At 41.2% G+C, this 13,336-nt stretch overlaps 1 protein-coding gene across 16 annotated transcripts in view; it reads left to right on the top strand.

Moving 5' to 3' along the window:
• LIMS1 (LIM zinc finger domain containing 1) overlaps window positions 1-13,336 on the top strand; it is a 149,751-nt gene that overhangs the window by 122,051 nt on the left and 14,364 nt on the right. For all 16 annotated transcript variants that reach the window (XM_002757482.7, XM_054244715.2, XM_078348912.1 and 13 more), the window contains exons 2-3: window positions 442-601; window positions 12,494-12,560. In XM_002757482.7, the coding sequence (XP_002757528.1) occupies window positions 442-601; window positions 12,494-12,560 (227 nt within the window). The remainder of the gene's footprint in view (window positions 1-441; window positions 602-12,493; window positions 12,561-13,336) is intronic.

The following is a 13,336-nucleotide window of genomic DNA, read 5'->3' as shown; positions in this document are numbered from 1 at the left end:
TTAGTTGACATGCATTTTAGATTCTGTTCTCAGAAGGGAAAGAAATTGGTTTTGAGATGCTGACTTGTGGATATTTTAACTAAGCTACTTATTAAGCTGTAAACCCAGGTTACTTGAGAGCATCTCATAACTTTCATCTCTGTCTCAGATGCCTAACACGTAGTAGGCATGCACTCATAGTTTATTTAGCAAAAAGAATGACAAAAATGTTAGAAACAGAATCAAAGTGGGACACCCTTAGAGAGCCTCAGATGCTAGGGTAAAGAGACTGAAGAGTCCTAGTTTTAGAGCGTGTAAGGAACAAGCAAGAAATTAAGCGTTTTAGATAAAATAGGAATTTTGCAATCAGATAGAATTAGCTGCTCAGTTCTTAGTGTTGTTTGGTCTTTGATCTAAGAAGAGGATGACAGTCTGCAACCTGCTATTCTTTGTGTGTTACAGCAACATGGCCAATGCCCTGGCCAGCGCCACTTGTGAGCGCTGCAAGGGCGGCTTTGCACCCGCTGAGAAGATCGTGAACAGTAACGGAGAGCTGTACCATGAGCAGTGTTTCGTGTGCGCTCAGTGCTTCCAGCAGTTCCCAGAAGGACTCTTCTATGAGGTGAGTTGTGCTGGACAAAAGTAGGGAGGTTCCATTCCCCTGCCCTCCTGCCTCCTGTCCTTCTATTCTGAGGCCTCCTCCATCATGTTCAGTTTCATGATGAAAGACTGAAGTGCCAGGTGCATGCCAGGTATTTGGTAGCTGTGAAGTCAGAGGTGGCATAAATATGGCCCATATATATGGGCCATAAATATGGACAGCAGTTTGGATGGCACGCCTCACAGACCTTGCATTTATATCGCTCAGTTCTTTGTCCTATTTCAGAACCTATAACAGAGCCTTTCAGACCTAAGCAGCTCAGCTCCACATACAAAATTCTTTCCAAATCTTCACCCACACTCAGGCCCGCCCCAGCATCTCACCAATTCCTGTCTCTTGTGTCTTTTCCCCTTCTCAGAGGACCACTAGACCTGCTGTAAAGGTAAAGGAGAGTATGTGCTATACGTCACCCACTCCACGACTTCCCAGCCTCGAGCCAGGAGCATCCATGCATTTATTTTCTAAAGAAGAAAATGAGTATTTTAGGGAACTATACTCTTTCCATTTAGCTCTTTTGGGTGTCTGTGTTCATTTCCAAAAACTTGTTTTTCTTGATCTCAGGTGTTACCTTATAGTTCTGCACTTCCTTTGTAGTGTAGTTGGTATTCTCAACATTACCGAAAACCCTTTCTCTTCGTTTTGTATTGTTTTGTTTTGTTTGAGACAAAGTCTCATTGTATTGCCTAGGCTGGAGTGCAGTGGCATAATTATAGCTCACTGCAGCCTTGAACTCCTAGGCTCAAGTTATCCTCCAGCTTCAGTCTCCTGAGTAGTTGGGACTACAGGCACATGTCGCCACGCTCGACTAATTTTATTTTTTATAGAAGTGGAGTCTCCCTATGTTGCCCAGGCTGGTCTCAAACTCCTGGGCTCAGGTGATCCTTGACTTTTCAAAGTGCTACAATTACAGGCATAAACCACCATGTCCAGCATACTGAAACCTTTTTCTCACATTAAACATGTATTTTGGGGGATAGTCTAGGGATGCTGACCCCGGCTATAAATGAAGGTGAGAGTGAGGTATATGTGTGTATTAGATCAACTAGGTAATTTACTTTTACCACCTTACTTCTTTCGTATTTGTACATATATGCACATCTATATATGATAATATATGTATGTAGAATTATTTTGTAGCTGGAGATGGCTGCTGTTTGATTTCTTCTTTTGCCTAGCAGAGTTTTAAATTTTCCTGTTATATAAACCATGCTTGAGGAAGGAAAGGTGGTTTACAAACATCATTGGTACATCCATCATTTGCCACTCAGGCAGCATTTTCCCATAAAAACAAACATCATGAGAGTGGGGTTCCCAGGCCAGCCCACAGAAAAGCTGTTTACCCCATCATGGGTACATGAAATACAGAGCTAAAGTATGTAATAATGTCACTCTGGGAAACAGCTTTAAGGGTTTAGGTTAGGGAATGCTATTTTATTCACTCGTACACATTTTTTAAGCTCCTATTTTGTCCCCAAAACATGCATTCCTGACAACAAAAACCTTAGTGGAAAGAGTTCTTCGTTTTCTCTTTTCTTCTAGTTCTTTTTTTTTTTTTTTTCTTCTTTCCTTAGGCCTGCAAACATGGTCTATATATATTCTTCCAGTTCTTTCTGTTCTTCCTGACTTCTTCCCTGGGCAGTGGGAATCTTTTGGACAAGGATGATGGATTTAGGGATGGGCAAATGACAGTTGTGAGGATGGACAGGAGCAGGAAAAGCCAGTGTCCCAACAGCAGAAGAGAAGAGGGCGGGAGAGGAGCTCCAGAGGTATGAATGGAGGCATCAGGCATAGAGACCCTTACTGAGGCTGTAGGTGGACTGTGATTAACTGGTGAGGAGAAGGAGAAGGAAAAGGAAATCCCTAGGTGCTGAGGCAGCAGAAAGAGACAGGGTGTTTGCTGGTGGTAGTGGTGGTGAGCCGTGACTCAATTCAGGTAAAGGGACCTGAGGACCTACTTCCTACTTCTACCTCGACACCATAGAGGCCAGCCAGGACTGTGGCAAGGAAGGAGATGAGACTCCCAAGGCACATTGAAGGGAATCCTGGAAAGCTGGCTTGGAGGGAGCATTGATCTTCTCACTATATGAATCCCTTCTTTATCCCTCTCTTTTTTTTCTCTCCCGTGGTCCACAGAAGTTGAAATGTCTGATAACACAGTAGGTTTGCGACATGAAAGAGATTAGAACCTAGCTGCTCTCCTAATATTCAATACAGTATTCTTTCCCTTACATGTTTTTTTTAAACATAAGATATTTTTATTGAAATGGGCAGTTATGACAAAGGCCTTAGGAGAGGTCAGTCCAGGGGAGCAGTAGAGAAAAACTCAGAGAAAAAGACTTGCTTTCTCAAACATTTCCCTTATTTCCCTGGTCTGCTGTTTCCCCTGAAGCACCCTGGAGCTCCAACTGTCCGTCACCTTCTTTCTTCCATTTTGTCTGCAACTTAGGAATGAACATGATGGTTAAGCTACCTTTGTTAAGCAGCATGACTGCTTCCTGAGCATATGCTGCTGCATTTGGGTCTTGTCAGCTTCGAGACCACTGGTGCTGAGTCAGAGGGAAAGGCTCAGAACAGCCTTGAGCAGCGAAGAATAAAGTGTGACTCATCTCATCCTGCCTACCCCTCACACTGGACTATAAATACCCTCCCTGGGTGCTGTTATTCCAAAAGATGTGATGAATACCCAGAACTAGGCTATTCATAGGCTTAAGCTCTATTGGGTCCTGAGGAAGATTACTATTTTGGCTACATTGTTTATCTTTAAAATCAGCCCAGGGAGGTATAAACCTGCATGTGGAAAATAAGAAATTTCTTTTTGGTTAAATGATATTAGAGACAAAACTATACAAGGCTGCTAACAAATAATCCGCATTTTCAGTTATATCCAACAATACGTTGTTTTCTACAAAAGGAAGATTGGAAACTTACCTGGTTTACCTTCCATTTGGCACATGACTGATGTGCTCCAGTCTTTGTATAACAAATGCATCTTCACCACTCTATATCTTTGTTATTACTTTTGTCTCATTATCAAAACAACTTCTTTCCCTGATTTCCACAGCCTCTATTTTTTCTTTTCTCTAGAAGACCTAGTTATGAAGACTTATAGGTAGGTTTTGTGTACTCACTTCCCCTTAAAAATGTAATTTACTTTATGGTAGAACTTCCTGTACTTTGAATTAAATGGGACATTCTTCCCTCTGGCCATAGAGGCCAGTCTAGAATGAGACCCTTGTTTCCTAATCACTGAAACCAGAACATATATCTGAAGATATGAGCACCAGTATTTCTGGCTCAACTACAGTTTCTCTCTGTTGTGTTTTTTTTTTTTTTTTTTTTTCTTTTTCTTAAGACAGGGTCTGGCCCTGTTACCCAGGATGGAGTACAGTGGCACATTCACGGCTCACTGCAGCCTTGACCTCCTGGGCTCAAGCAATCCTCCCACCTCAGCCTCCTTAGTAGCTGGACAGCAGGTGCACACCGCCATAGCCAGCTACCTAATTTTTTTTTTTTTTTTTTTTTTTTTTTTGCAGAGACAGGGTCTTGTCATGTTGCCCAGGCTGCTCTCAAATTCCTGAGCTCAAGTGATTAGATGTCATGTCCTCAAGGAAATAGCCTTTCAACTCAGAGGCCCTAACATTAACTATAGTGGTTTCTAAATCTAACTTTGTGACATCCAGCATTATCTCCAGTAAAAGGAGTATCTTAATTTTCCTGTAAGAAAACACTTTTAGAAGTGAAGTAGAGCCAACAGTTAACAAGAGTGATTTAAGTCCAGGAAGTATTGCAGAGTGGGATCAACTGAACCAAGGACTAGGGATCTGGTGTGCAGCTGATTAACCCTGACTTAGTACATGCTTAGAGCTGGGTTCTTTGTTGGTGCCTCACATTTCTCTCTCCTTCTTAGTTTGGGTTTTGCAAATGTATCCCTTTTTCCCCATCACAAAATGCATTAACAGGAAAGACACATTTATGATGAGTAATTTTGTAGCAAGATGTCTTACAAGGAGGTTTGTTTTGTTTTTGAGATGGCGTCTCACTCTGTCACCCAGGCTGGAATGCAGTGGTACGGTCTTGGCTCACTGCAGCCTCCACTTCTTGAGTTCAAGCTCTGCCTCAGCCTTCCAAGTAGCTGGGATTACAGGTGCCAGCCACCATGACTGGCTAATTTTTGTATTTTTAGTAGAGACAAAGTTTCATCATCTTGGCCAGGCTGGTCTTGAACTCCTGACCTGGTGATTCACCCACCTCAGCTTCCCAATGCTGGACTTATAGGTGTGAGCCACTGTGCCCGGCCAACAAAGAGGTTTTTTCACTCATTTCCTCTGATTATTCAGGAAGGCAGAAATTGACAGTGGAAGACACTTCCAGCCAGTGCATCTGCTGTCTACTCACTTCAAGGCAGTTTATGACAAACCGGTATAAAGAACCAAATGAAGGTTTGCAACTTTGCACTTGACTGGAAATGAGACTTTGATCTGAGCTTCCTGTTCTGAGCTTACTTGAAAGCAGCTCTGAATAATTCTGTTTTTTCCCCCTAAAGGGAGTATTTACAGAACTCTAAAATTTAAAACACGTAAAAACAAAGACATTCTTGGAGTTCATCTTCTCCCACACAGAGCGACCCATTTCCACAGGTGGTGGAACCCCAGAGTTTTTAAGGCATTTTGTTTATAAATACTACTAATTTGGACCATAGTATTTCTAATAGGCTTATTGTATTCCTTGTTTAAATTAGTTATGGGATGTAATGTGTAGTTACTTAGAAAGGCTGTATTTATAGAAGTTCGATTCTTCTCATGATTTTTGATTTTTTTTTTTTTTTTTTTTGAGACAGTTTCGCTCTTGTTACCCAGGCTGGAGTGCAATGGCGCAATCTCCGCCTCCTGGGTTCAGGCACTTCTCCTGCCTCAGCCTCCCGAGTAGCTGGGATTACAGGCACGCGCCACCATGCCCAGCTAATTTTTTGTATTTTTAGAAGAGATGGGGTTTCACCATGTTGACCAGGATGGTCTTGATCTCTTGATCCACCCGCCTCGGCCTCCCAAAGTGCTAGGATTATAGGCGTGAGCCACTGCGCCTGGCCGATATTTGATTTTTAAAAAATTCTGTATCCTAGAGTTTTACTTTGGATCAACTTCTGGCCTTTCCCTCAGGCTCAAAAGTTGAGCTATACCATGTTGGATCGTTTCTACACACTGTAGAAAAGAGGCAGCTTGTTATAGAAGAAGAAGTTTTCCACCTGGAATTAACAGTAGTCCATGTTATGACACTGGAGAAGCATAGCCCAGAGTGCAAGGGATTTGCAGGATGAATGGTGGCAAGGAGATCTGTTTCTAAGTCCTCCTATTCTGGTTTTAAAGGACTCAGTTTCTAGATCTTTTCTCTTTGCCTGAAAACATACTTATATTCACAATAGTACTTCTCCCACATTGCAAAAGAAGGAAATCTCAAATCTTAGTACCATGAATTGCTCCAGGATACCCATCAAAAATGACTAGTTAGGGAGTGCTGAAACCCATAAGGCTTAGTCCTTCCCTGCCTTATGTATTTTCTTGTTTGGCTTTAGGAACTGTGTTAGATGTTCTGTATTCAGGTACAGATATGTATGTCCCTTAACCACAGGAGAATGTCTCAGAAAGGTGTCATTAGGTGAGTTCATTGTTGTGTAAACATCAGAGAATGTACTTAGCAAACCTAAATGTCATAGCCTACAACACATCTAGTCTATATGGTATGGCCTATTACTCATAGGCTACAAACCTATACAGCATGTTACAACACAGAATACTGCAGGCAGTTGTAACACAGTGGTGAGTATTTGTGTATCTAAAAGTATCCAAACATAGAAAAAGTACAGTAAATATACCCTATATACCATGGTAGTATATATGGTCCATTGTTGACAGAAATGTTGTTATCCAGCGCATGACTGTATATGCTGAATTTAGAGATGTAGACAGTAGTCACAATAGCTTTCTTTTTTTTTTTTGAGATGGAGTCTTGCCCAGGCTGGAGTGCAGTAGCGCCATCTCGGCTCACTGCAACCTCTACCTCCTGGGTTCAAGTGATTCTCCTGCCTTAGCCCCCTGAGTAGCTGAGGTTACAGGCACACACTACCATGCCCAGTTAATTTTTGTGTTTTTAGTAGATATGGGGTTTCACTATGTTAATGAGGCTGGTCTCAAACTCTTGACCTCATGATCCACCCACCTCAGCCTCCCAAAGTGCTGGGATTACAGGCGTGAACCACTGTGCCTGGCCAACAGCTTTCCTTTTAGAACTTAGTCTTTTTCATCCCCTGACTAATTTCAAAAGAATTCATCTTTTTTAAGGGAAAGTTGTGGGAGAGCAAAGCAAAGAGCATTGGTAAGAAAATGTGAATGAGGTGGATAGAAAACACAAACCATTTTTCCTCTGCTTGCACACCACAACAATCAACACAAGTTCTTCTGTGACTAAATGTGTGGGAGTTTTTCCCCACATGCCAAGCACGCAATCAGTTCTGCAGTGGACACCAGCTGGGCATCCTCCAATTCAATTCCCACACTGTCTACCTGGAGATAGCCTCAGTTCCCACATATTGAGGGGTAAGCCCCAGGACTGTCTTCTCCTTCTGATGCCAATTGAAAGCCCTAGATTGCTTTACCTGCACTTCTGACTGACATGCTCTACAAGTTGGGGATCCCACAGCCCCCTCTTCTGGTTCTGTTAATTTTCTCTAGAGCAGCTCACAGAGCTCAGGGAAACACATTTACTGGTTTATTAATAGTATTTTGTTTGTTTTGAGACAGGGTCAAGCTCTGTCACCTAGACTGGAGTGCAGTGGAACGATCACAGCTCACTGCAGCCTCCATCTCATGGACTCAGCAGTCTTCCTGCCTCAGCCTCCCCAGTAGCTGGGACTAAAGGCACATGCCATCACTCCTGGCTCCACCAGTTTATTATAAACAATACTACCAGCCAGGCATTGTGGAGCAAACTTGTAATCCCAGCACTTTGAGAGACTCAAGTGAGAGGATTGCTTGAAGCCAGGAGTTCAAGACCAGCCTGGACAACAGTCAGATCCTGTCTCTACAAAAAATAGCAAAATTAGCCAGGCATGATGGCGCACATGGTCCCAGCTACTTGGGAGGCTGAGGTGGGAGGATTATTTGAATCCAGGAGTTAGAGGCCACAGTAAGCTATAATCCTGCCACTGTACTCCAGCCTGAACAACAGGGCAAGACCCTGTTTCTGAAAAAACTAAAAACTAAAAATAAATGTTAAGAAAGGATATTACAAATGATACAGATGAAGAGATACATAGGGTGACGTATAGGGGAAGGTGCTCAGAGCTTCCACCCCTTCTCTGAACCCTGTCCTTTTAAATTTTTATGGAGGCTTCATTATGTAGTCATGATTAATTAAACACTTGGCCATTGGTGATCAACTTAACTTTCAGCTCCTCTTTGCCTTCCTGGAGGCTGGAAGGTGGGGTTGAAAATCCCAACTATCTAATTCTGCCTTCGTCTTTCTGGTAACCAGCCCCATCCCAAATCTGCTTAGGGGCTGCCAATCACTGGCCACCTTATTAGCATACAAAAAGACGTCACTTATAAGATTCCAAGGATTTTAGGAGCTGTATGCCAGGAAGCTGGGAGGAAGACCAAATATGTATTTCACAATATCACAGTGAGGGTATGCCATGAGCTAGAACAAACAGACCAAAGCAGTATAGCTTTTTGACTCTTAGGAGGCCCTGAGAGGTTAAGCAACTTGCCCAAGGCCACACAATGAGTCTTTCAGCCAGATTTTGAACTCAGGCAGTCTGGATCCATGGTCAGTGTTCTTGACTCCTACCTGTCTTGTTAAAAGATGTTTCCAAATTACAGTTAATCCTACTTTTTATTTTATACAATGATTATATTTTCAACCTTCTGAAAAATATATATTTTAACGTTAGCTGGGCTCCTTTTTTGTGTTTTTATGCAGTATACATCTTTCTCTTTATTAAATACAGAATAAAAGTCAAACATTTCTAACTAAATTAATGGAGTTATTTCTGAGAGTTTACACAGTTGTCTCATGGTATCCACAGAGGATTGGTTCCAGGACACCCCCTCCACCCTACTCCCACCTCACCCTCAGAGTTTACGAAAATCTTTGAATGCTCAAATCCCTGATATAAAATGGTATACTTATGTGCATATAACCTATGCACATCCTCCTGTATACTTTTCATCATCTCTAGATTACTTATAATAGCTAATAAAATGTAAATGCTATGTAAATAGTTGTTATACTATGTTTTTAAGTTTGTATTCTTTTTATTTTTGTATTGCTATTTTTTTATTGTTTGGGTTTTTTTCCTTCCACATATTTTTTGATCCTTGGTTGCTTGAATTCAAGGATGCAGACCCAGAAGATACAGAAGGCTATTTGGTAGTCGTTTTGATTTTTTTTTTCTTTTGAGACAGAGTTTCGCTCTTGTTACCCAGGCTGGAGTGCAATGGCACGATCTTGGCTCACCGCAACCTCTGCCTCCTGGGTTCAGACAATTCTCCTGCCTCAGCCTCCTGAGTAGCTGGGATTACAGGCACGCGCCACCATGCCCAGCTAATTTTCTGTATTTTTAGTAGAGACGGGGTTTCACCATGTTGACCAGGATGGTCTCAATCTCTTGACCTCGTGATCCACCCACTTCGGCCTCCCGAAGTGCTGGGATTACAGGCGAGAGCCACTGCACCCGGCTGATTTTTTTGTTTCTAATCGACATAATAATTACACGTGTGGGACACAGTGTGACATTTCAATACATATATACATTGTGTAAAAATCAAATCAGTATTTAACATATCTGTCACCTCATACATCTATACTTTCTTTGTAGTAAGAACATTAAAAATGCCTCTTTTCTAGCTATTTTGAAATATTTTGAAATGCAATATTATTAACTATAGTCACCCTACTGTGCAATAGAACACTGGAACTTATTCCTCCTAACTATAACTTTGTATCTGTTGACCATCTTCTCCCCATCTCCTCCACTCCATTCTCCCCAGCCTCTGGCAACCTCTGTTTTACTCTCTGTTTCTATGAAGTCAACCTCTTTAGATTTGACATACGAGTGATTTCATATAGTATTTGTCCTTCTGTGCTTATTTCACTTAATGTAATGTCCTACAGGTTCATACATATTGCCACAGATGTCAACACCTCATTCTTTTTTATAGCTGAAGAATACTTCACTGGGTATATATGTACCATGTTTTCCTTATCCATTTATCTGTTGATGGACAGTTAGTTAGGTTGCTTCCAAATCTTGGCTTTTGTAAATAGTGCTGCAGTAAACATGAGAGTGCAGATATTTCTTTCACATACTGATTTTATTTCCTTTAGATATATTCCCACTGGTGAGATTGCTGGATCGTATGGTACTTCTGTTAGTTACTGCTAAAAGCTAAACATCAGATTTTTATACATATAGAGAGCATACATTTATCGGAAGTATATTACACTTCATAAATACTTGTAATTTTGGCTGTATATTGCAATGTAGTATGACAGAGAATTGAGTAATAGCATATCGATTTATTTTCTGTTAATAAACTTTAAAAACCAGATACATGAAGCTGGGCAAGGTATCGTGTGCCTGTAATCCCAGATTCTCAAAAGGCTGATAGAGGAGGATCACTTGAGCCCAAGAGTTCAAGACAAGCTTGAACAACATAGCAAGACCTAGTCTAAAAACAAAAAGATACATTAAATATATTACAGCTTATTCATTTGAATTTAAAAGTAAAAGCTGGACATAGTAGCTCACGCCTGTAATCCTAGCACTTTGAGAGGCTGAGGCAGGCAGATCACTTGAAGTCAGGAGTTCCAGAACAGCCTGAGCAACATGGTGAAACCCTATCTCTATTAAAAATACAAAAATTAGCTGGGTGCAGTGGCAATGTGCCTGTAATCCTAGCTACTCAGGAGGTTGAAGCAAGAGAATTGCTTGAACCCAAGAGGCAGAGGTTGCAGTGAGCCTAGACTGTGCCACTGTACTCCAGCCTGGGCAACAGAGTGAGACTCTGAAGAAAAAAGTGTTTTTTCTAGAAAACATGCTTTGGCTGGTTCAACAGTAAGAACTGACTTATCATCCAATTCTGCCTTGGTCTTTCTGGTAACCAGCCCATCCTAAATCTGCTTAGGGGCTGTCAGTCACTGGTCACTTTATTAGCATACTAAAAGATGTCACTTTTAAGATCCCAAGGATTTTAGGAGCTGTATGCCAGGAAACTGAGAGGAAGACCAAATATGTATTTCACAGTTATCACAGTGGTAGATATGTTAATCAATGATGGATATGTTCACTAAATTGGATGAACTAAATCTGTAGCCATAAATTGAGAAAATTGAGTTGACAACTGATACATCATTAAAAATGGATTTTGATAATCAAACAGTGTGTAACTTTGGCATATAACTGGTAATAAGCTCAAAGATTCAAGGGGAGATAGACATTACTGTAATAATTCTCAGCTGAGAGCGGTGGCTCATGCCTGTGATCCCAGCCCTTTGGGAGGCCAAGGTGGGTGGATTACCCACCTTGGTCAAGAGATCGAGACCATTCTGGACAACATGGTGAAACCCCATCTCTACCAAAAATACAAAAATTAGCTGGGCATGGTGACATGCACCTATAATCCCAGCTACTCAGGAGGCTGAGGCAGGAGAATTGCTTGAAACCAGGATGTGGAAGTTGCAGTGAGCCAAGAATACGTCACTGCACTCCAGCCTGGCAGCAGAGCAAGAAAAGAGAAAAAAAAAATGCTCACAACTTAGTAATGTGAAAAACATTTCTTAGCATTTATATCTTTAAGATAAAGCAACATCCAAAATAGAAAATAGACCTAGAATTAATATTGAACCTGACTTTTCTAGTGGAAAGCCACATTTATGCATGAGATACATGAAATAATTGTGGGAGGAAAGAGCAGCCCTACTTATTCCACTATCACTAAGATATGCTTTTCAAGTAAACAAATAGTATAAAAAATTAATCTTTATGTCTGGCTTGTCCTGTACTAATCATTGTAATGATGATACAGAAGAAAATGAATGTTAACCTTTACAGCCTTATGGATTCAGAAGTTAAAGCACATTTTAAAATTTCATGTTATATATATTTTGATGGTAGAAAAAGTACGGTAGGGTGATTAAAGACAAGTACAAAAAAAATTCTAGGATAAAACTGGAGGAAATGAAATAAAAACAGTTTTAAGAAATGAAGGATGTAAAAATCCTAACTGTTAAAATAATGTTTTTAAATGGATTTTGGTCATTTTAAAATGTGGTAGGGCTGAGTGTACTGACTCACGCCTGTGGTCCCAGTGCTTTGAGAGGCCAAGGTAGGAGAATTGCTTCGGGCCAGGAGTTCAAGACCAGCTTGGGCAGTATGGCAAGACTCCTATTTTTTAATAAAATACAGTGTGCTAGATACCGACCTAAAAAATGTGGGAGGTGAGTTGTATGTATGTGCATACTTTCTGGAGAGAGAGATGGTCCATAGCTTTCATCAGATTCATTAAAGACAGAGTATGTGAGCCAGAAATCAGTTCAGCACAGTTAGAAGCCAGGTCACCAGTCCCTGGTATAATATTGAGTCTAGCCTCAGCTTGTTCCATATGTCTTTTCTGTACCAACATGTAGAGGTATGGTAGGTGCAAAAGTGTATCTGCTTTTTAAAATCATGGTAGAGTTATAAATTCTTAGGGTAGCACTCTTAGTTCAGAAACATCTTTCCTGTATATCTCCATCAAATAATTATATTCCTCCTGTGATTGTTCTGTGTATGTAAGTTGATGGTACCCTATCTTTCAGTTTGAAGGAAGAAAGTACTGTGAACATGACTTTCAGATGCTCTTTGCCCCTTGCTGTCATCAGTGTGGTAAGTTTTATTGCTAAATGTCAAGTAAAAAGTAAGTTTCCGGTGGCTCACACCTGTAATCCCAGCACTTTGGGAGGTGGAGGTGGGAGGATCACCTGAGGTCAGGAGTTTGAGACCAGTCTGGCCAACATGGGAAAACCCTGTCTCTACTAAAACTACCAAACTTAGTTGGGCATGGTGGTAGGTGCTTATAACCCCAGCTACTCATGAAGCTGAGGCAGGAGAATTGCTTGAATGCAGCGGGTGGAGGCTGCAGTGAGCTGAGACCGTGCCGTTTCACTCCAGCCTAGGCAACAGGGCAAAACTCCATCTTGTCAGGGGGAGGACAATTAAGTTTCCAAATTACTTCAGTCATTTCACACTGGTAAAGTATTGATGGTAAAAATGTTTTTTGGTGCTCATTATGAATAACTGTTGGATACTTCATCAGTCCTCTTCCCTATTGTTAATATATAACAAGCCGGAGAAGTATCAAAACCAGAGATAATTGATTTTTAAGGACATTTAGGGTAGAAGTATTTCAGGATGAACTAGGACTCCTATTGGTTGGCGTTTGGGAGTGTTCTTTTTTTTTTTTTTTTTTCTTTTTTTTAAGATGGAGTTTCGCTCTTGTTACCCAGGCTGGAGTGCAATGGCGCGATCTCGGCTCACCGCAATCTCCGCCTCCTGGGTTCAGGCAATTCTCCTGCCTCAGCCTCCTGAGTAGCTGGGATTACAGGCACGCGCCACCATGCCCAGCTAATTTTTTTATATTTTTAGTAGAGACGGGGTTTCAC

Source organism: Callithrix jacchus, chromosome 14 (assembly GCF_049354715.1).
Source record: "Callithrix jacchus isolate 240 chromosome 14, calJac240_pri, whole genome shotgun sequence".
Classification (NCBI taxonomy): Eukaryota; Metazoa; Chordata; class Mammalia; order Primates; family Cebidae; genus Callithrix; species Callithrix jacchus.
This window is presented reverse-complemented; position numbering and strand designations above follow the sequence as displayed.